General features: G+C 48.9%; 1 protein-coding gene across 1 annotated transcript; it reads right to left on the minus strand.

Annotated features, from left to right (window-relative positions):
* Positions 1-9,956: 9,956 nt before the first annotated feature.
* On the minus strand, positions 9,957-16,863 carry LOC142824051 (maestro heat-like repeat-containing protein family member 1). The gene is made up of 5 exons (XM_075915792.1): positions 16,784-16,863; positions 15,617-15,751; positions 13,296-13,398; positions 12,266-12,331; positions 9,957-10,170 (listed from the first exon to the last, which is right to left on the minus strand). The coding sequence occupies exons 1-5, from the start codon at positions 16,784-16,786 to the stop codon at positions 10,097-10,099; spliced, it is 381 nt and encodes a 126-aa protein (XP_075771907.1). The 5' UTR covers positions 16,787-16,863; the 3' UTR covers positions 9,957-10,096.
* Positions 16,864-24,219: the final 7,356 nt, after the last annotated feature.

Here is a 24,219-nt window from a genome sequence, read left to right on the forward strand (position 1 = left end):
CAGACCGGTCCTACTTGAAGCTATAAACCCTTGGCCCACACGGAGCTCCACTCGATTTTAAAAGGTTTTCCAAAGCCCCAGGAAAACCCTACCAAATTTGCAGAGAAATTTTGCTAGTGTGCAATGCCTATGAACCCTCTGAAGCAGACCTCCTGCAACTATGTAAGCTACTTATAACCCCGTAAACAGCAACAAAGAAAAAAAAAAAAAACCCGGGCAACTATCACACAGACTGACTGATGGTTTTTTTTGTTTGTTTGGTTTTTTTGGGGGGGTTTTTGGGGTACAGCAACCAGGTAAAAATGGACAGGGCGCCCTGGCGCATGCGTTTGTTAATAGCCTCTTATCTGCTATTAGCAGTATGTTAAAGCAAATAAGTGTTGGATGGGAGGCCAAGACCATGGACAAATTGCAAGCAGTGGCAGAGCATTGCCACTGCACTCTAAAAGGAAAGAGAAGCAGTCCTCACAAAAGTTGATAGCTCTGCAAATACAGCATTATTCAGGGCAGGGCAGACAGTACTGGGAACGGGGAGGGTACCAAGAATGGGGATAAGGTCGGAGAAGGGGTTGTGGCACCGGGTTTTTGGGATTTAGAGGTTTCAGCTCCGGTCATATCCACCCTGTGGGAACAAGGCATTATTGTCCCCTATTCCAGCCCCTGTAACACTCCTATCCTCCCAGTTTGAAAAGCTGATGGTAAATCATGGCGGTTTGTTCAGGATCTTCAAGCTATTAACTGCATTGTTGTACCCACCTTTCCTGTAATCCCTAACCCAGCAACCAATCTGGCTTCTATCCTGCCAGATGCAACTCATTTTACTGTTGTTGATTTGTTGATTTGTGTTCTGCTTTCTTTTCTGTCCCGGTTCACCCTAAGTTCCAGTATCTTTTTGCCTTTTCTTACAAGGAGCAGCAGTATGCTTCCCAAGGGGTACACAGAAAGCCCGTCTTACTTTTCCCAAGCATTAGCCAAAGACCTTGTTAACCTGGTCTTCCCCTCTGGGTCCACATTGGTCCAATGTGTAAATGATCTACTCCTCTGTTCCCCTTCATTATCTGCCTCAGAAACTGACTCTTTAGTGCTTCTCACTGCCCCCCCCCCCACCTTAGGGTTACCTGACTACTGTAAGCCTTTACCCTTTTCTGCCACGAGCAATCTGGTTGTGCACTTGGGGTTCTTACTCAGGAGCATGGTGGCAAAAATCGTCCAGTAGCTTATTTCTCTGCCACCTTGGATCCTGTTGCCCAAGGTCTACCCCCCTGTCTGCGTGCTGTGGCTGCCGCGGCACGCCTAATTGAAATGTCTGAGTCCCTTGTCCTCCGCTCTCCTGTTTCTCTCATGGTCCCTCACTCTATAGATACTCTCCTGCTACAATGTAATACAGCTCACCTTTCCTCCGCCCGCCTCACTTTTACTGCTTTCGGCTTCGCATATCACCATAAAGTGCTGTTCTCAGTTGAACCCTGCCACTCTCCTTCCTCTGGCTAATGACGGTGAACCCCACGACTGCCTTGCAAGTGTCTCTGCTGTCACCGTCTCATGCCCCGACCTTTCTGATGTCCCTCTCTCTAACTCCGACCTTGTGTTATTCACTGACGGTTCCTGCTTTAGAGATAGCCAAGGTCGTCTCCTCGCAGGATACGCTGTGGTATCACTCTCTGAAACCCTAGAAGCTGCGCCTTTCCCTTCTGTGACCTCAGCACAAGTCGCTGAACTAGTTGCCCTAACCCGCACTTGCTTTCTGGCTGAGGGACGCTCCGCCAGCATTTATACTGATTCTCGATATGCTTTTGGGGTTGTACATGACTTTGGCACCCTCTGGCAAGCTCGGGGTTTCCTTACCTCTGCTGGTACCCCTATCAAGAATGGCCCCTACATTGCTGCTCTCCTGTATGCACTCCCATCTGCATTAGCTATTGTTAAGTGCCCTGGTCACTCCACAGCAGATACTGATGTTGCTAAGGGTAATGCTGCCATAGAACCTTCCCCAGGTGCGTTTCTCGGTTCCCTTTCTGTTTCTGTACCACCGCAGTCCCTTTCTAAAGTCACCCTGCTCCAAGACTCTGCCTCAGAAACAGAAAAAGACTCCTGGGTCGCCCGGGGTTGCTCTCTACACCCTGATTCCCTTTGGCGCCCCCTTATTGGTGCCTTTGTGGCCCCTTTTCGCTCTACCCAGATCTGGCCGCCCTGCTACACGGCGTTTCGCATGTCGGAAAGGAGGGTATGATCTCTGCTGTAACTAAGGCAGAATGGTGGGCCCCCCATTTCAGCTCTTTTGCAGCTCACCACTGTGCCGCCTGTACCACTTGCCAAAGCTACAATGTTGACAAACCTGTAAAGGTAGCTCAAGGGTTCTGGGGCCTGCCCCAAGCACTGTTCTTGCATTGGCAGCTTGATTTTGTACAAATGCCTGTGTGTCAACTATATGAATTTAGTTTGGTTATGGTATGCTTATTTTCGGGTTGGATTGAAGTCTTTCCTTGTCGCAAAGCTGATTCGCTGTCTGTTGCCAAATGTTTGTTAAATCATATTATGCCTGCCAAAGAAATTCCTGCCACTCTGTCCAATGACCGGGGTACACGTTTTACTGAACAACTTGTTCAGCACCTGGATCGTGTGTTACATGTCACACACCTGCTGCACTGTCCCTACCATCCCAAAGACATAAATTAAGTCCTTTTGAAATTGTTTATGTGAACAATGGCTACCATTACTCCAGTCTCAGACTTGAACTTGACTCACAGTACACTCCTTCAGTACTGCAAGGGACTAATGCAAGCTGTAAGTCACTTCCATTCACAGGTTCGAGCCGCCTGGCCGACGGAACCCACCTCGGATGCCTGCCACACTCTCGAGACAGGTGATTGGGTCTACGTACGACACCACCAACGAAAACACGCCATGGAACCCCGGTGGAAGGGCCTGCATCAGGTGCTGCTCACTGCCCAGACGGCTGTTAAGTTATCCGGCATCGCAGCATGGATACAGGCTTCGCAGTGTAAGAAGGCACCATCCCCAGCGGACCAATCATCACCTCAGGACCATGCAGAGTCAATTTTGACTCCAGAAGAAGACGTAGAGGAACAGCCTGCAATACCTTACAACCTACGTTCGCGTAAGGATTGCCTGAAGCAGATGAGGACCAAAAGCAAGGCCCAAGAAGAAGCAGTAGTGAGCCTAGCGCCTGCTGCCTGGTGGACATAAAACCGTAACTGCGGGTCCCTCAGTGGAGGTTGTCAGAACCAAAAGGGTCTTGCCTCCAACATGTGCCTCTGGTGGGGCCTGTTCCTCGGCCACTGGTGTCTTAAGATCTGGGGAATCCACAATGACAATGACAATTCTTTTATCCACCAGCAAGTATGGATCGCTCAGACCCTTAATATCTCTAATTGCTGGGTCTGCAGCCACATTCCATCCCACTCACAAGCTGGTTCCTGTCTTGGCAATCCCACTTAATTCCCCAGGCCTCACCCGTTTAACAAGACATGGAACAGTAATGACACTTGGGAAGCAGTGGGAATAATTGTGGGAATAAATGTATCTAAACGGATAAGTGTGGAGGAGAAAAAAGGTCACTGGTGTTTGGTGTGTAATGGGACGGGGCTGAATCTGGGGAGGAGCAGTTGTCTCCAGCATATTGTAACATCAGTACAATCTTTAATGCCATGCAAATAACACCACTCCCCGTAAGGAGAATCACCGTGTGCCCTTCGGGGGATATTACTCCTCCTTTGTAGACACCTATATGGCAAAGGGGTGCAACCGACCCTTCCCGGCTTTGATAGGGCATCATTGGGTCTGTGGAACAAAGGCCTATATCACATTACCAGTTAACTGGTCAGGTATCTGTTATCCCGCCCAACTCTTCCCACAATTCCGAGTGTTAGAGTCCTTCCCATGAGAACGCCTCCGTAATTTTAGGCGAAAAAGAAGGGACTTGTCGGATGCCCAATGGTATGTGAATCACATAAGCCCTTTAACTTGGGAAGAGGCTATTGGTGGTTCCTTTGACCCACTTGGGGGAGTAATACATCATGCAAAAAGGCTTCTGAGGTTACAAACAGTAGTTAAAATCATGGAAAATGAAACTGGAAAAAGTTTAAGGGCCCTGGCCAAAGAAACAGGAGCGATCAGACAAGTGGTCCTCCAAAACCGTCAGGCATTGGATATAGTGCTGGCAGCAAAAGGAGGGACCTGTGCTCTCATTGGCAAAGAATGTTGTGTATATATACCAGACAACACCAATGATAGAATAGATCGCGCTAGCTACTTAAAAAAGATTGCATACCTTTCCAACGAAGAGCCAAGTTCCCTGTGAAAATGGCTAAGTAACTTGTCCAATTTCTCTGGCATAGGAAACTGGTTGTTTCAGGAAGCCCTGACTATCCTATTTGGAATCTTAATAATTTTTGTATGTTTTCAGTTAATCTCCTGTTGTATCCAAAACTGTGCAAGACATGTCACAGACATGTCCCCTCACCAGAGTGCTAATCTGATGCTTTTAAATATCACTAATGAACAAAAAGACAAAGAACGGTTAATGCAAGGAACCCAGTAATTGTTGGTCATAGGCGAGGCTTGACCAAAAGGAGGGATTGTGAAAGTAGAAAGAATTATACTGTAGGAGAAAGATGAATTGTACTGTAATAATTGAATAAGTTGAAGGAATTCTGTTTGTCTTTTAAGAGGAAGAAGAAAAGTATGTTAATGTTGATTGTAGGTATGCAGATCAAGGTGCTAGCCAATTTGGGCCTGAGTTTAACAGGAAGAGAAACATTAGGTGTTAGACAGAAAGCAATTCTAGATAATCAGGGAGATATAGCCAGGAGATTGCTGTGTGCTTGATATTGAAATGAAGATACTTAACCACACTAATAATGTGAAGTTTTGCCACACCCTTTGATCTTGTTAACTTGGCCTTTTGACTGTATAAAATCAAGGGGTTTGAACCTTGTATGGTACTCACATTTTCTGAATGCATTTTAGCAAAGCTTTGCTGAAATAAACAGAGCAGTCTGCCAAATCTGTGAGTCCTGTCTGACTTTGACACTTCCCAGGGTGCCCTGGTGGCCACTCCAGCCTCAACCAAGATCACTCCTCTCCTTCCTCCCTCCCCGGAGCCTTTAGGGGTTGACTCTGGCCACAGTGTCTGTGCCAGTTCCAAGCCTGCCAGGCCAGAGCCAGAGCCAGCAGTCACTACCCCTGATCCAGTGGCCCCCAAACATGAGCCAGCAAAGACTGGCAGCCAGCCCTCCACCACTCGCCAGGAGCAGTCTGCCAGCTCCCAGGAGCCTGACAGGGGCTGGAGAAGGCGGGCACCTTCCTGGTCCAGGGTGGAGATCATGGACCTTATTCAGGTTTGGGGGGATTGCCCCCAATGTCCATGATCTCTGCACTAGAGAGAGGAATGCGGCCGTCAATGGCAGGATAGCTGCCAGCGTGGCACTAAAGGCCACATGTGAACCCAGGAGCAAGTTTGCATGAAAATCAAGTTGGTCTGGAGAGCCCCCCAACCCTGAGCCTTGACCTTCCCCTCCCCTTTCTTCCCCTTGCTTCCTCCCCCCAAGTTTTCCCCCTTCCCTCTCCCCCCCCTCTCTTCTCCTCTCTCCCGCCTCCTTTCCCCAGTCTCACCAGAGTTTCATTCTCCCCCCTCTCCCCCGGGGTTTTGTTAAATAAAGATAGTTTGTGTTCATGAAAATACGTGTATTTTATTTGACATCAGGAAGGGGGCTTAGGGAGAGGTAAGTGGAAGGACGTGAGGGAGGAATGAGGCACAAGCCCCCAGTGGGGCAGACCAGAGAGGCTCTGAGGGCTCCTCAGGATGGAAGCTCTCCCGCAGAGCCTCCTGGATACTGACAGCCCCCTGATGGACCTCTCAGATGGCAGCCTGCAGAAAGTTCAGACAGGTCCGCAGCAACGCGTCCACGAAAAGCACCAGAGTGCCCAGGGGCAGCTCTGGCTTCACGTTGCAGAGTGCTGTGATGTCCCGAGTGAAGGCAACCAGAGCACACAGAGACAAAATGGTTTCCTGTCCCTCATGGAGGTAGGCAAGCAAGCAGGGAAACCTGAGAACTGGCTGTCCAGGGGGGTGCCTTTAAGCACAGGCCTCAGACAGCCTCAGGCAGCAGCCACACAAAGTAACTCCTGACCTGATGCCCTGCCGGACCTGATTCTGTCCGGCCTTAAATGCGATTCACCGTCCACTCAGTGTGGACGCGCTATTTCGAAATAGCAAAACGCTATTTCAAAATGCATTTTGTGTGTAGACGCGCTATTTCGAAATAAGATATTTTGAAATAATGCTGTAGTGTAGACATACTCTGAAAGAAGAAATCAGGCCCCTGAGTAATTGAAACAGATACTTCAAAGAGTTTAATTGGAAACATGTGCACAGTAAATACAAACACTATATTATTTACAGGGGAGGGTTATTTACAGGTGACTGTTTGTGAGACACAGCATGGCCAGCACCTGAGAAATAAACTTAAAGAGTCATCAGCATTTGTACAATGCCCCTTAATAAATATAATAATATGGGTTGGGATTAAGCTGCTGGATATGGAATGGAAAACAATCTCCAAAACAGGAAACACCACAAGATTAGGGGAACTCCTATTACCTAATATAGTGAATTATCAGAAAGTGTCAATTCAACAGGGGAAAACACTGATCCCCTTCCCATATTCAGCCATTACAGGAAGATTCTCTCCCCATTGAGAACCACAGACAATGATATCCCAGACCCCCTCAGCCTTTTACCCTCCTTTGTTGTCTGGTGACTCCTCATAGGCCCAGAACCCAGGAGGGCAAGAGTAAAGTGCTGAGAGAGACTAGAAACCTAACTATTCAGGAAACTTTTTCTATGAGGTGGAGGATCATAGCCTCTAAATTTGGAGGACGAATGATATCTGCTGAGTACCTTCTTTGAAGGGCAGAGTGTTCTGAACTCCCAATATCATCAGAGGGAGTTTGAGGACACTCAGCAACTTATGAGACTGGACAATACAAGCACAGTTAAAGGCCCTGGATATCTAAAGGAAATCACCAAAATCCACAGTTAGATGCTTAAATGCCAATTAAAGCCACCCTTAGTGAATTCCCCCGGCATGTGGAATCCCCTAAGTAGTATAAGGGCCCTACCATCAATCAAACGTTAGCCCTGCCCCCTGATCCCGGAAGTCCCGCCCCCTGACCGCCAGAATTCCCTTCTCCCCTGTCACCAGAAGTCCGGCCACTGGATGGTAGTACATCCGGGTCAAGAGGGACAGCTGACCGGGTGTCATGTGACCCCCGTTAGGCCCGTCCCCTGTCACCGGAAGTCCCGCCCTTGGGGGTAATACATCCGGGGTCAAGAGGGGCAGGTGACCGGAAGTAAGGAGTGTCATGTGACCGCTCTAAGGACTCGCCCCGCCTCCCTCAACCAATCAGGAAGGGTTTTTCCCCTGTAGGACCGCCCCGCGAACCCCTTTGACCAAGCGGGTGGGCAGTTCTGGGACCGGATGACCCGCCCCGCAGTGGGTTGTGTGACCCCTCTAAGAACTTGCCCCGCCTCCCTCCACCAATCAGGAGGGGGTTTTTCCCTGTAGGACCGCCCCGCGAACCCCTTTGACCAATCGGGGGGCAGTTTTGGGACCGGATGACCCACCCAGCAGTGGGTTGTGTGACCCCTCTAAGAACTCGCCCTGCCTCCCTCTACCAATCAGGAGGGGTTTTTTCCCTGTAGGACAGCCCCACAAATCGCTTTGACCAATCCGGGGAGTGCAGTTCCGGGACCTGTTGACCAGACCGGAGACAGGTCGTGTGACCCCTCTAAGAGCTTCCCGTGACACCCTTTGCCAATCAGAGCATAGCACTTCCCCGTAAGTTCTAGCGCCACACAAAAGAGGCCATCTTGTTCCAAGAGCGCGTGTTTCAGAGAGCGTGCAAACGCTGCGCGGAAACATGGCTTCTTTCACCAACTTTGTTTTGGTGCCGAGAAGAAAGCGCTACATCAGCGACAGTTCCGAGGAGGAAGGAGAAGTTGAAGGGAGCCCTTTGACCCACCCGCTGATGGATACACCAATATCTGACACCGAAACCCAACCGCTCACGATGCAGCCAGACAAGCTAGATAGCCTGGAGGAAGAAGGTGCCCATGGCTCCCAGGAGTCGGACAAGACGCATGGAAAAGAAGCCAAATAGGTAAATGAAAGATCGAAGTTGGGGCATCATGGGGTTAGGAATCCGGGATTTTGTAAACTTTAAAAAAAAAATGACCAGAGCGTCTTACATTATTTCTTTCTGGCAATCTTTTGACAGCTTGACGATGCCTTTCTAGCTGACCGTCAGACCCAGGACAGCATTGCATCGGACGAGGAAGACGAACCGGGCCCACCTTGTTTTTGCTCAACACCGATACAAAGCATTGAAGAGAACGCCTAGGATGACGGCCATGAAGAATTCAGGAGGTGGCTGTGCATTGACCTAGTTGAGCCAGTGCCACATCATAAGCGTAAAAAAGTTATGCGCTCTATTGTACGCGTTGGTGTTTATACCGTCCTTAGTCACTGTCTTAGGGAAAAGCTTTTTGAGGACTGTGAGGGTTGTGTCATAAATGCGCCAGCCCAGCGGTACCATGACTGTTTGACTTGGACTCCAGAGGGTATAAACTGCAAGCTCCAGGGCCTATGTGCTGAACTGTGTTTGGAAATCTTATTAAATACTGTTATTGCCGTAGGTCCGTGGTCCCCAACACGGTGCCCACGGGCGCTATGGCGCCCGCAGGGGCATTTGCATGCACCCGCCAGGTGCTCGGGGCTGACCTGGCCCTGGGCACATAGCGCGTGGCGCTTGCACGGGGGGGCGCGCCGACCCCGGGCGCGCGGCGCTTGGCAGGGGGAGTGCCGGCCTCGGGCGCGCGGCGCTTGGCGGGGGGAGCGCCGGCCCCGGCCCCGGGCGCGTGGCGCTTGCGGGGGGAGCGCCGGCCCCGGGCGCGCGGCGCTTGGCGGAGATGAGCATTACTATGGGGTTCTGGATGTGAAAAAGTTGTTCGGAGCGAAAAATTATTGTGAGTTTTGCCACACAGTATACAGTCATGACCACTCTTGCAGGTATTGTTGCCGCCTCTGCTTGAGCGGAACGTGCTCAGACAGCGTGGGCGTGCCGCTGCGGTGTCCTAGCTGTATCTTGGAACAAGATGGCCTCTTTTGTGTGGCGCTAGAACTTATGGGGAAGTGCTATGCTCTGATTGACAGAGGGTGTCACGGGAAGCTCTTAGAGGGGTCACACGACCAGCTTCCGGTCTGGTCAACGGGTCCCAGAACTGCACCCCCCGAATGGTCAAAGCGATTTGTGGGGCGGTCCTACAGGGAAAAAAACCCTCCTGATTGGTAGAGGGAGGCAGGGTGAGTTCTTAGAGGGGTCACACGACCCACTTCTGGGCGGGTCATCCGTTCCCGGAACTGCCCCCCGATTGGTCAAAGCAGTTCACGAGGCGGTCCTACAGGGAAAAAACTCCTCCTGATTGGTGGAGGGAGGCGGGTTGAGTTCTTAGAGGGGTCACACGACCCACTTCTGGGCGGGTCATCCGTTCCCGGAACTGCCCCCCGATTGGTCAAAGCGGTTCGCGGGGCGTTCCTACGGGGAAAGCCCTTCCTGATTGGTAGAGGGAGGAGGGGCAAGTCCTTAGAGGGGTCACATGACACCCCTTACTTCCGGTCACCTGCCCCTCTTTACCCCGGATGTATTACCCCCAAGGGCGGGACTTCCGGTGACAGGGGACGGGCCTAACCGGGGTCACATGACATCCTTTTTTACTTCCGGTCACCTGTCCCTCTCGACCCGGATGTACTACCCTCCAGGGGCGGGACTGCCAGTGACAAGGGAGAAGGGACTTCCGGGGAGTCGGGGGGGGGGGGACTTCCAGGGTCAGGGGGCGGGGCTAATGTTTGATTGATGGTAGGGCCCTTATACTACTCCCCTACCCCATAGACAGCTAGCAGATATAGCGTTCAGTCTAGCTTCCCACCCAAGTATATGATGTGCAAGCTGGAAACAGAAGCAGGAGCTCTTTCTTCTATTTGTCTGTGCTTCATTCCCCGAGCACTCATCCAGGTCAGATGTCTCTTAGGACCTGAGTTGCCACCAGCTGGACAATGGGACTTGGGTCATTCTGTAGGACCTGGAGAGCTGGAATTACAGAGAATATGACTCACTTTTCATATAGTCACCTATGCCTGCAGTAGCTGGAGATTTAGTACCAGTGAGTACCAAGCTACAGAAGCTCTCTGTACAAACAAAGCTTTAGGTTCCTCCATTGGGATCCTTCCAAGCTCCAAACTGAGATGGAGGAGGGGAGAGAGGGGAGACCCTGACCCTACCAGAAACTCATCCAATTGGAAGGTGCTCCATTGACTCAATAGCTTCTGCTTTTAAGTTATTTTACATCTCCTGACAGAAATAAATCTGATGGTGTGGAGTTTGGGGTAGCAAAAAGTGGCTCCCAGGGAGCCGATGGAGCCCAAAGAGTGGATCACACAGGTTGGGAAGAGGCATTGCCAGGGTAGCCAGGAGATGCACTGACTTATATCACACTGGCTGCAGTTTCCTCCAGGTACGTCTACACCGCAAAGTTAATTCAAAATAACAGCTGTTCTTTTGAATTCACTTTAATAGCATCTATACATGCAAACCGCTATTTCGAAATTAATTCGAAATAGCAGAGCGCTTAATTCAAATTTGGTAAACCTCATTCTACGAGGAGTAACACCAAATTTGAAATAGCTATTTCAAATTAAGTGCTGTGTAGACAATTAATTCAAAATAGGGGGCCTCCAGCCCGTCCCAGGGAGCCCTGGTGGCCACTCTGGGCACAACCAGGAAAACTTCCTCTCCTCTCCCCCTGGCCCCAGAGCCATTAAAGGGATAGACCCTGGCCCGTGCCAGATCCAAGCCTACCAGCCAAGAGCCAGCAGTGGCCACCGGGGCCCCTGAGCCAGTAGCCACAAAACGTGAGCCAGCAAGGCACTGGCAGCCAACCCTCCACTGCTCCTCAGGAGCAGTCTGCCAGCACCCAGGAGCCTGACAGGGGCTGGAGAAGGCGGGTGCCTTCCTGGTCCAGGGTGGAGATCATGGACCTTATTCAGGTTTGGGAGGGATGCCCCAGCATCCATGATCTCCGCACTAGACAGAGGAACACGGCCGTCAATGGCAGGATAGCTGCCAGCCTGGCCACCAAAGGCCACATGCGAACCCAGGAGCAGGTTTGCATGACAATCAAGTTGGTGCGGTGAGACCCCCAACCTTGGGCCCTGATCTTCCCTTCCCCCTTCTTCCCTTTGCTTCTCCCTTCCAACTTCCTCCTCCCAGGTTTCACCCTCCCCTCTCCCACCCACTCTATTCCTCTCTCCCACCTCCTTTTCCCAGTCTCCCCAGAGGTTCACCCTGTTGTTCAATAAACCCAGTTTCTATTTTTGAACATACATGTCTTTTATTTGACATCAGGAAGGGAGGCTAGGGAGGAGTAAGTAGATGGACGTGAGGGAGGAATGGGGCACGAGCCCCCGGTGGGGAGGACCGGGGTGGCTCTGAGGGCTCCTCGGGGTGGACACTCTCCTGCAGGGCCTCCTGGATCCTGACAGCCCCCCGATGGACTCCCCGGACGGTAGCCTGCAGCAAGTGCAGCTGGGCTGATGGCAACAACCCTACGAGACGCACCGGTGTGCCCAGGGGCAGCTCTGGCTCCATGTGGCCGAGTGCTGTGGTGTCCCGAGTGCAGGCACTCAGGGCACTCCAAGACAGGACTGCTTTGCTCTCCCTCATCGGGGTAGACAAGCGAGCGGGGAACCCTGAGAACTGTCTGTTCGGGGTGGGGGTAGGGTCCCGTGAAGCACCGAGCTCAGTTAGCCTGAGGCAGCAGCCCCACACACTATGTCCTAACCTGATGCCCTGCCAGCACTGGTTCCGGCCAGCCTGAACTTCGGTTCAGGGTCCACTCAGTGTGGACGCGCTATTTCAAAATAACAAAATGCTATTTTGAAATAGGTTTTGTGTATAGATGCATAATTCGAATTAGCTTAATTCAAATTAACTATTTCGAATTAAGTTAACTTGAATTAACGCTGTAGTGTAGACGTACCTCTTTCAGAGCAGACTAAAGCTGAATCTGTCCTTTGATGTGTGGCTGATGCACTTCACACCTGTGGTATCAGTTACTGCTTGCTTGTCAGCTAAATTTCTTTATAACTCACTAATGAATAGGATTTCACCTGTATTTGTTACTTACAGGTCAACAGATGTTCCATGTCCAGCCATTTCATATTCTTGGTGTCCGTATGTTCCAGGATGATGCCTAAATAAGCAGTGTAAAATAAACATCAATAAAAAACCTTCTCTTGTTAAGTGCAAGGTGATAACATTGGCCCTTTGGCTTCTATTGTGGGTCTAAGGTGAGCTGTAGGCAAGAAAATACTAGAAAAGTTTAGCGTCCACACTGAAGAGAAAAAAATTAAGAATGTTTACATAAAACCTCATTTGCTTTAAACAATCTATGTTCCTCTTGCCACTGCTGTCAGTTAGTGGAGATATACTAGGATAGTGTATTAATCTAGTGGTGTGAACAAAGGGCTGGGGCCAGGAATAAGTGCGTACTAAGCAAGGATCTCACATGGATAAATTAATTAGGCCACAATGCTTGCCTGGCTTGCATGGGTGTGCTAAGGAAAGGATGGCACAGGGCCAAAGGGGAGGAATCTAGTGCTTCCTGGGCAAGGCAATCAGGAACCTGCAACAGCAGGCACTGTGTGGCGGTGGCCTGCCTACCTCCCAGTGATGAAGCACCAGTAAGGAACAGTGAACAACACTGAGCTTAGGTCTATAGTTTGAGTCCACACTAACTCTGACTACTAAAAATAGAGTGCAGGTCAGATGACAGAAGCAGTCGGAGGAGCTAGCCACCTTGAGAACAGACTTTTGGGTTTGGATGGGATCATCCTTGGAATAGTTAACCCCTCCTGCTACTCCTGCCACAGCTACTCTATTTTTAGCACACTAGTTTGATCGGAGAATAAACATACCCTACGTGACAGTGTGCCAGCCTCTGCTACTAAATGACTGCGCCATCTCAAAGCATTCTATTGCAAATTACAAATTCCTCCTAACACCACACTGGAGAAGTAGGAGAACATTAACATCTCCATTTATGCATGAGAAGTCACAGCACGGAGAGATTAATAGTAGCTCAGTGCTGCACACAGGGACTTTTTCTGTCTACCTCAAAGGGAATACCAAAAGGGACACGGCACACTTTCTCTCACCAGCTAACTTGGCTGCAACTGCCCGGATCTCTTCCCAGCTGCTGCAGAAGTATGTGATGGTGCTTTTGTAAAAGTTCTCCAGTAGCTCAGCCTTCTCTTTGGCCTAGAGAAAATCAGGGACACATGAGCTCTCTCTGGCTAGAAATGCCCTTTGACTGCCAACACATGCCTTTACAAACCACAAGTAAACAGTCTGTGTTCCTCTTGCCACTGCTGTCAGTTATTGGACTCACTCAGACTTTTTTTTTAATTTAAACAAGTAAATAAAAGAAAGGACAGGAGGCTGTGTAGAAGTGGGGAAAGTGGGAATCTATGGCAGATTTACATTCCTCTCACCCTCAGTCCTGTATCCCACTCTAATAGGGTACGTCTACACTACAACGTTAATTCGAACTAACTTAGTTCGAATTACTTAATTCGAACTAAGCTAATTAAAACTAACGGATCTAGACTAAAAAACTAGTTCGAATTAGCGTTTTACTAATTCGAACTAGCATGTCCACATTAAGTGGACCCTGAACCGGGCTTAAGGATGGCCGGAAGCAGTGCCGGCAGGACATCAGAGGAGGACTTAGAGCGCGGAGATGCTGTCTCAGGCTAGCCGAGGGCTGTGCTTAAAGGGTCCCAACCCCCACGCCGGACAGACAGTTCTCAGGGGTGCCCCGCTTGCAAAGCAGTCTTGGCTTGGAGTGCCCGGAGTGCCCACACTGGGCACATCACAGCACTTGGCCATCAGACCGGCTGCACTTGCCGCAGGCTGCCATCTGGGGAGATGGGGCAATTGGGGGGCTGCAGGAGAGCTTCCACCACAAAAGCCCGCAGAGCCAGCCCAGTCCTCCCCATCGGGGGCGCGTACCCCATTCCGCCCTCAACTCCTTCCACTTACCCTTCCCTAGCCCCTCTTCTTGATGTACAAAATAAAGGACAATTGTGTTCAAAAATGGAATCTGTCTTTATTGAACAAAACTGGGGGAGACTGGGAAAAGGGGGTGGGAGAGGGGAAGAGAGAGGGTGGCAGAGGGGAGGGCAACTAAAATGATCAGGGGTTGGGAACAGGTCTCATATGAAGAGAGGCTAAAGAGACTGGGACTTTTCAGCTTAGAAAAGAGGAGACGGAGGGGGGACAGGATAGAGGTCTCTAAAACCAGGAGTTGGGTGGAGAGGGTGCATACAGAAAAGTTCTTCATTAGTTCCCATAAAGAAGGACTAGAGGACACCAAAGGAAAGGAATGGGTAACAGGCTTCAAACTAGTAACAGAAAGTTGTTCTTCACAAAGCACAGAGTCAACCTGTGGAACTCCTTGCTGCAGGAGGCTGTGAAGGCTACAACTAGAACAGAGTTTAAAGGGAAGTGAGATCAAGCCATGGAGGTTGGGTCCATGGAGAGGTATTAGCCAGGTGGTAGGAGTGGTGTCCCTGCCCAAAGTTTGTGGAAGGCTGGAGAGGGATGGCACGAGACAAATGGCTTGGTCACTGTCTTCGGTCCATCCCCTCCAGGGTCCCTAGGGTTGGCCGCTGTCGGCAGACAGGCTACTGGGATAGATGAACCTTTGTTCTGACCCAGGATGGCCATTGTAAGCTCAGGGCTCAGGGTCGGGGGTCTCAGTGGACCACCTTGATTTTCATGCCCTCCTGCTCCTGGGTGGCCAGGCTGGCAGCTCTCCTGCCCTAGCCGGCCACCTTCCTGTGCCTAGTGCGGAGATCGTGGACGAGGTCCACGATGTCCGCACTAGCCCAGGAGGGAGCCCGCCTTTTGCGGTCCCGGGCAAGCTCCCAGGACCCGCCAGCCTGGTCCCGGGAAGAGGGGGAGGGCTGGGGGGCATCGGGTGGGTGGCTCGATCCGCACCAGGTGCAGGGTCTGCCTGCTGGGTGCTGGCAGGCTTGCACCTGGCATGGGCACCGTAGCCATCCCGTGCCCCTTTAAGGGGTCCGGGGCCGGGAGGGGGGCATACGAGTTTCCCTGGTGTTGGCCGGAGTGGCCACCAGGGAAACCTGGGGGGGGCTAGCCTCCCACTAGTTCGCATTAAGGGGCTACACAGCCCTTAATTCGAACTAGTAAGTTTGAACTAGGCTTAATCCTCGTGGAATGAGGATTACCTAGTTCGAACTAAGCGCTCCGTTAGTTCGAATTAAATTCAAACTAACGGAGCGCTAGTGTAGCGCCTATGAAAGTTAGTTCGAACTAACGTCCGTTAGTTCAAACTAACTTTGTAGCGTAGACATACCCATAGATACTTCCATTGCCCATCACACATTCCCCCTGCTTCTACACCACAAGCCTATGCTGTCAATAATCTCATATAATTCTATAGGTCACTCACAAGGTGTCTGCAGATATCCATCTGGAGCTCCTCAGGGTTCAGCTCGGTTCTCCAACTAAGATGCTCATTAAGTATAGTTTGGAGCCTCTTCAGTCCCAAAAATGGGGCACAGAGATGAAATGTAGCTCTGCACTCCTGAAAAAGAGGGTTGCACCATTGAATTGTTCCATAACACGTATTGTGCTCATTCAAATGGAACTCATGTCCTTGACTGCTCATCTACCCCAAGAATAAAAGGGATTCCCCTGAAGTAATAGACAGAAAATATGCCAGCATGACTTTAATAGGGGGAAAGGGATTCTACTTCTGGAGTATTGCATCCAATTCTGGGCACCCCATTACTTAAAAAATGTTGATACATTGGAGAAAGTCCAACGGAGGGCAACAAAAATGATTAGGAGGCTGGAACACATGATTTACAAGGAGAGGCTGTGGGATTTGGGATTATTTAGTCTTCAGAAGAGAAGAGTGAGGGGAGCTTTGATAGAAGGCTTTAACTACCTGAAGGGGGATTTCAAAGAGGATGGAGAGAGGCTGTTCTCAGTGGTACTAGATGACTGAATGAGGAGCAATGGTCTCAAGTTACAGTGGGGGAGGTCTAGGTTGGATAGTCGGAAAAACTATTTTACTAGGAAGGTGGTGAAGCACTGGAATGGGTTACCTAGGGAGGCAACGGAACCTCTAAATCTAGAGTTTTCAAGTCCTAGCTTGACAAAGCCCTGGCTGGGATTGTTTAGTTGAGGCTGGTCCTGTTTTGGGCAGGAGGTTGGACTCAGTGACCTCCTGAGGTCTCCTCCAAACCTATGGTTCTATGATTTTATAATACTGAAAACTGGAGATAGCAGCAATGTTTTTTCAGAACGGATGTAGCTATGAAAGCTGCTTCACTAGGCATAGCTGTGGTCTTTCCTCTGTTGTGGGGAGGCAGGAACGTGGGGTGCAGAGATAGGCAGGAATGAACTCTTGGGATCAGACCCATGACCTATCCTGAACTCCAGTGAGACAACCCTGGCTGCTAAGGACCAGCCTGTCTGGGATTAACTCAAAAGGAGGGCAATGAACTGAGGGAAGAATTTAGGTCTCCACTGCGGGAAGGAATAGCAGAGCTCCCCTGGCATCAGGAGGAAGATTCTTTTTGCTTAGTAATTAAGTCACTGTCATTCTTACCATTGAAACCTCAGGGCTTGGATCTTGCAGGTGCAGCAGAAGCGTGACCCAGCTCTGTCTAACCTGCTTGGCAAAATAGTCCTTCCATTTTCTCTTTGCAGAGCCGGCCAGGATACCAAACAGGACAAAGGCCAATGCACGAAGAGTGTTGTCCTCCTATAGCCAAGAAAGCCACACAGGTTGGTAACGAAGAAATAACCACATCATGTATCTAGCACAGCTGTCTCTTCTACATTAGGGTAGAGTGATTCCAACGACAGAAGTTTAAAAGAACTGGAATTAATCAAGTTTGGGCCAAATGTGTTGATTCATCAAAATACTTTGAAGACAGTTCAATTTTGACAAAATTCTTCCAGAAGCCAAGTAGGGGTACTTGGTCAGCTTCTTGGTGACCCATCTAGCAGGCTGACTGGGATCTTGGGCTTCCTGGCCCTCACCTTCAGAACAGCCTGTCTGGCAGGCTGACAAGGAGCCAGGAAATGTGCACCCTGGCACCTCTAATTCCCAGTGTTTCCAGGTTCCCTGTCTCCAGCATAGTCTGCCAGTAGACTGCCCTCAGGCAAGGCTCCCAGTAGAGCTGGGTTGAGAATAGTATTACTGTTTCACAAAGAGTTTTGAAATTTGGGTTGGGGGGTGTGTCCCCCAAATAGGAACAAAACCAAAATTTGAAATCTCAAACTTCTCTGCAAAATGGAATAATTTCAACCATCTGACATAAAAATCGTATGGAGCAGGCCCAAAACAGTCTATTACACCCTGTATGCCCATTTTCCTTGTTATGCAGCTACCTAATCTAGTATTCATACTTCCTTTGCCATTCTCATTGGAAATAAAGATGAACAGAAGGGTGAGACTGAAGGAGCAGGGATGGCATCCTCATTTTCTTAATTCTCTGCTCCTCCATAAAACACATCTCTTCCCTAAGGCCTAAAATCACTTCATTCTGACATGAACAATGCCCAGTGAGGACACATCATGCATTGGAAATGGAGCCTCATCAATGTCAGCTGAACTGGGGTTGAAGGCTTCTGTTCACGTACATTATCGAAGTACTTCCGGATCTGTGTGGTGAGGTCTCTGAAGGAAGAACCTATGTCCTTCCCTTTCAGCTCCTTAAGGACTTTGGCCAGTGCCTTCATGCTTTCGACGACTTCAGAACTGAAAGTGTCTTCTAAAGTCCTGATCAGTGCCTCCAGAAGAAACTTCTTGTACTTTTTCACCTGTTCAGACGTATGACATTAAAAAACACTTTCCACTAACCACATTTCTAATATGTTTTTTTTAGCAATTATGAAGCAGTGGGAATTTCATCTGCCCCCCTAGTGACCTATAGCTATATTTTACATCAGGTACTAGCTACAATAAGCCAAACTCTGTGCCATATTACGCCTATGTAATCCTATTAGATTTCTAATTACTTAGATTTGAAGGCCAAAAGGGACCATTGTGATCATTCAGTCTGACCTCCTTCACAACACAGAACCTCCCCAAAATAATGTCTGTTTGACTAGAGCACCTCTTTTAGAAAAACAGCCCATCTTGTTTTTAAAGTTGCTACTGATAGAGACCCCACCACAACCCTTGGTAAATGGTTCCAATGATTAAAATTACCATTAAAATGTATGCCTTACTAGCAGTCTGAATTAGTTTAGCTTCATTCCCCGCCCCCCCCCCCCCCATTGAATCTAAAGGCACATTTTCTAGCCCTTTGAAAATTCTTGTGACTCTTCTCCAATTTATCAGCATCCTTCTTGAATTGCAGGCATGATCCTGACATAGTATTCTAGCAGTTCTCACACCAGTGCCATAAGCAGAGGTAAAATAACTTCTTTATTCTTATTCAGAATCCCTCTGTCTATGCCTCCGAGGATCACCTCAGCTCTTTTGGTCACAGCTTTGTACTGGGCGCTTACGTTCAGCTGATTATCTATCATGATTTGAGTTTTTTAGTGTCTCTGTTTCCTGGAATAGAATCTCTCATCTTGGAAATAAAGCCTACACTCTTCATTCCTGGGAGTATACATTTACATATGATCATATTAAGTCCATATTGTTTCCTTATGCCCAGCTTACCAAGGGAACAAACCTGCTGTGTATTGACTGCAAAGAGGTTACAGGGGTATGAGAGAGCAGAAGTTGGCCTAGTGCATTGTGCATGGCCTCTGTAAATCCTGAGCAATTGTTTCCTTTAGTTTCTCTAGTTATGCTGCATTGTATTCAGTATTCTATCTTACCTTCTCAGGTGCCCCATAGACTAAATTGCCTAGGCCTCTTACAGCCATTTGACGGACAATGCTGTTATTGTCCCGTGACCTTTCTTCTAATATATGTAAGGCAGACTTAAGGATCTTCTTCTCCCTGAGTATGGGATCAGTCATTAGCTGAAATAAAATCAACATGTCCATTAGCTCTAATATGTTCATTAAGATAGCGAATATAATTTGAGGAGACACGTAATACACTGTAATTTATTATTCTATATGAATGAGTACTGTGTTAAAAACATGGATTTTTTCCTTTTAGGCACTATAATGGGGGATTGCTCATCCCTTGAAAGCCTCTCAGTGACTGCATTTGATACCACAGTCCTTTTCTCGCCCAGGTGCATCCTGCCAGTCGATCTTAGTGAGTCTTCCATGGCTCAGCCCTCTGGCCAAGTCCCAAAGTCCAAACAAATGCCTTTTAGGTCCTGTTGCCCTCACTAGGGTCTTCAGCCCCAACTCTGGACCCTTTATATTCTGTTCTTTGTTCAACCTCTCCATAAGCCTTGTCCCCTTCATCGGGTTTATGCCACTGGGGAACCTGGGCCTGCCCACTACTCTTGGTTCCAACCTAGAAATAGCAGCGAGTCATTGCTTCATTTCAGTTTATTGCTACTTTTTCCTTGGGTTCTTCCTATGGGGCCACTTTCAGTTTCTCCCTCTAATTATATGTTGAAGGCTCGTAAGGACTCTCTCTCTGCAAATTCAGCTTCAGAAAATGCTGCCTGAAATAAACCCCTGTGAATTGGTTTGGCCAGAGAATAGCATCCTTTCTTGGCCCTCCACTTCCTGAAAGGAACTGACCTAATAAAACCCTGTAGCTCCATAGATCTGAGCCAGCTGGGCTCTGATTGGCAGCTTTCATGAGGCCTCTCTAGGCAGACCTTGAAAACCCACGTTTGTGACTCCTTTCCTAGGTGGGGTGTAGAAAGATTTGGGGGCACAAACAGATTCCTAGAACCACCAGATGAGCCTCTAAAATAGCGACTTAGCGTAAATGTGAAATATGACACAGACGTTATAGCAAGGCTGTGGAGAGGGAGGATGCTCCAGTGGTCAGCAGCCTAGGACTTAGGAGGTTCCAGTTCAATTTCCTGCACCCTCAAAGACTTCCTAGATGATGTTGGGCAAGTCACTTAGGCCTTCTGTGCATCAGTTTCCTGTTTGCAAAATGGGACTAATAGTGTTTCCCTGCCTCACAGGGGTGTTGTAGGGATACATACTTTTAAAGAGTTTTGAGGCACTCAGATACTACATTCTCATTTTGAAGTACTCAGATAATACAAGTTTCTAAAAGGATGTTTTAAGGAAGATGGAGAAAAATTGTTCTCCTTGGCCTCTAAGGATAGGATAAGAAGCCATGAGCTTAAATTACATCAGGGGAAGTTTAGGTTGGACAGCAGGAAAAACGTCCTGCCTGTCAGGGTGGTTAAACCCTGCAATAAATTGCCTCAGGAGGTTGTGGAATTTGCATCACTAGAAATATTTAAGAGCAGGTTAGACAAACACCTGTCAGGGATGATCTAGACTGTGCTTGGTCCTGCCGTGATGGCTGGGGATTGGACTCGAAGACCTCTCAAGATCCCTTCCAGTTCTAATGATCTATGAATCTATTATTCTACATTCATGAGAATCTAAGATAGATGTTAATGTATTTGTATGTTGCTTATTTTATAGTATTAGGACACTAGATTCATTTAGAAGATTTGCTGAGCTAGACCAAAATCAGGAGCTGTTGGTCAGTATTAGCCCTAGGAATTGTCAGAAAAGGTCTAGTAATTCAAATTCTATGGCTACATCTACATTGGCATGATTTTGCGCAAAAGCAGCTGCCTGTCTACACTGGTGGGGAGTTCTTGCACAAGAACACTGACATTCTAATGTCTAAAATCAGTGCTTCTTGCGCAAAACCTATGATGCTCCCGCTCAGGAAAAAGCCCTCCTGTGCAACTGTTCTTGCGCAAGAGGCCAGTGTAGACAGGCCACATTAATTTCTTGTGCAAGAAAGCCCAATGGCTAAAATGGCCATCGGAGCTTTCTTTCGCAAGAGAGCGTCTATTCTGGCACGGATGAGTTTGCAGAAAAGCGCCTCTTAGCGCAACAGCACATGCCAGTGTAGACGCTCTCTTGCGCAAATATTCTAACGCAAAAACTCTTGCGTTAAAAGTATGGGTATGTCTACAGTACAAAGTTGATTCAAACTAACAGCCGTTAGTTCGAATGAACTTTAATAGCGGCTATACATACAAACTGCTAGTTCGAATTTAAATCGAACTAGCGGAGCGCTTAATTCGAACTAGGTAAACCTCATTCTACGAGGAGTAACGCCTCGTTCGAATTGTGTAGTTCAAATTAAGGGCTGTGTAGCCACTTAATTCGAACTAGTTGGAGGCTAACCCTAATCAGGTTGCCCTGATGGCCACTCTGGGCCAAACCAGGGAAACTTTTCTGCCCCTCTCCCAGCCCCAGAGCCCTTAAAGGGGCATGGTCTGGCTACAGTGCCTGTGCCAGTGGCAAGCCTGCCAGCACCCAGCCAGCAGACCCTGCACCTGGCATGGCATGAGCCAGCCACCCGCTGCCACCCAGCCCTCCGCCTCTTCCCAGGACCAGGCTGGCGGCTCCTAGGAGCCTGCCCAGGGCCACAAGAGGCAGGCGCCTGCCTGGTCTAGTGCAGAGATCGTGGACATTATCGAGGTTTGGGGGGAGGCCTCCAGCGTCCACGACCTCCACACTAGGCACAGGAATGCAGCCGTCTAGGGCAGGATAGCTGCCAGCCTGGCCACCAAAGGCCACATCCAAACCCAGGAGCAGGTTTGCATGAAAATCAAGTTGTTCCAGTGAGACCCCCGACCCTGAGCCCTGCGCTTAGTACATAAGAACATAAGAATGGCCGTACTGGGTCAGACCAAAGGTCCATCTAGTCCAGTAGCCTGTCTGCCGACAGCGGCCAACACCAGGTACCCCAGAGGGGATGGACCGAAGACAATGACCAAGCCATTTGTCTCGTGCCATCCATCTTCAGCCTTCCACAAACAGAGGCCAGGGACACCATTCCTACCCCCTGGCTAATAGCACTCCACGGACCCAACCTCCATGAATTTATCTAACTTCTCTTTAAACTCTGTTATAGTTCTAGGCTTCAAAGCCTCCTGTGGCAAGGAGTTCCACAGGTTGACTATAAGAAGAACTTTGTGTGAAGAAGAACTTTCTTTTATTAGTTTTAAACCTGATGTCCATTCATTTCATTTGGTGTCCTCTAGTCCTTCTATTATGGGAACTAATGAAGAACTTTTCTTTATGCACCCTCTCCACACCACTCATGATTTTATAGACCTCTATCATATCCCCCCTCAGTCTCCTCTTTTCTAAGCTGAAAAGTCGCAATCTCTTTAGCCTCTCTTCATATGGGACCTGTTCCAAACCCCTAATCATTGTACTTGCCCTTTTCTGAACCCTTTCCAAGGCCATATCGTTTTTGAGGTGAGAAGACCACATCTGTACACAGTTCTGAAGATATGGCGTACCATAGTTTTATACTTCCCCTCCTCCTTCTTCCCCTGGCTTCCCCCTTCCAGCTCCCTCCTCCCAGGTTTCCACCTCCCCTCTCCCACCCTCTTTCTTCCCCTCTCCCACCTCCTTTTCCCAGTCCCCCAGAGGTTAATCCCCTCCGCCCCCAGTTTTGTTAAATAAAGAGAGTTTCTATTTTTGAACACATGTCCTTTATTTTTTACATCAGGAAGAGGGGGCTCGGGAAGGGTAAGTGGAAGGAGGTGAGGGAGGAATGGGGCACGAGCCCCCGATGGGGAGGACTGGGGTGGCTCTGCGGGCTCCTCGGGGTGGAAGCTTTCCTGTAGGGCCTCCTGGATCCTGATAGCCCCCTGATTGACCTCCCCCAGATGGCAGCCTGCGGCAAGTGCAGCCGGGCTGATGGTCGAGTGCTGAAATGTGCCGAGTGTGGGCATTCAGGGCACTCCAAGACAGGACTGCTTTGATGTCCCCATCGAGTTAGACATGCAAGCGGGGAATCCTGAGAACTGTCTGTCCGGGGTGGGGGTCAGGTCTTTTTAAGCACAGCCCTCGGCTAGCCTGAGGAAGCAGCTCCACACCTTAAGTCCTAACCTGATGCCCTGACGGCACTGGTTCTGGCCAGCCTTAACTTCGGTTCAGGGTCCACTCAATGTGGACATGCTATTTCGAATTAGCAAAATGCTCATTCGAATTAGTTTTTAGGTCTAAATGCACTCATTCGAATTAGCTTATTTCAAATTAACTAATTTGAATGAAGTTCATTTGAATTAGTGCTGTAGTGTAGACATACCCTATTTGCGCAAAATCTTGCCAATGTAGACGTAGCCTATCTATATCTTGCTCACTCTCTCTTAACCAGCAACTAGAATAGGCAGCTAGGCTAGGCTAGTATAGGCCCCAAAAATAACAAAGAGAAAATGATTAAGAAAGGTGTCATGAAGTTCCTTATGAGATTTCCTTATAAAGGACACATTCTACTATCTAAAATGAATTCCTATGAACTGAACTGTACAATTCCTCAGAGAAAGGTAAACAACAGATAACAGCCTAATGATGGAACTGCTCATACCTGAGCAAAGAAAGCTGTGCTGGTGACTCGCTGCTTTTCTGATGGGGAATTTACCCAGGGAAGGAGGCTCTGTATGATCTCCACTGTTATTAGTCCAGATCTTTGCAGAACCCTGGAAGACAAAAGGAACCACTTATGGGGCAGACTGTGCACTTCAAAAGCTTAGCTGCTATGACCATACAACTCTAAAACCTACGCATGGAAGCTCTGTGTTTCTCACCCAGGGCACCCCGCACAAAGCTATACCTGAAAGTTCCCTGTCAGTCACTCTATTTGTTGCCGATCCCTGAGGATGAAGTGCTGTCTCCTAGATCTCTTACCTCACCAGCAAACACACCCCCTCGTGGTGAGTCTGCGGATTTTCAAGAAGCATCCAAGTTTTCTGCTTCCAGAGAGTTCGTATCAGCTTCTCATTCATAGCCTTGAGAAGCACAGCCTCTAATGCTTCAATAGAAAGCCTGGGGGAAAAGAGGCACAGAACTGTAGTAACCAATAGAAAGGCACAGCCTAAGCAGTCAGGAAACCCCAGTTACTTGTCAGGTCTGTTGTTCATTGACAGTTCATCCATTGACAGTATC

Source organism: Pelodiscus sinensis, unplaced genomic scaffold (assembly GCF_049634645.1).
Source record: "Pelodiscus sinensis isolate JC-2024 unplaced genomic scaffold, ASM4963464v1 ctg37, whole genome shotgun sequence".
Lineage (NCBI taxonomy): Eukaryota > Metazoa > Chordata > Testudines > Trionychidae > Pelodiscus > Pelodiscus sinensis.

Coding starts and splice junctions, on each gene's coding strand:
- LOC142824051 (XM_075915792.1), bottom strand. Junction 13,399..15,616: donor TGGATATCTGCAGACACCTT/GTGAGTGACCTA, acceptor GATTTTCTCTAG/GCCAAAGAGAAGGCTGAGCT. Junction 12,332..13,295: donor AGTTGCAGCCAAGTTAGCTG/GTGAGAGAAAGT, acceptor CTGCTTATTTAG/GCATCATCCTGGAACATACG.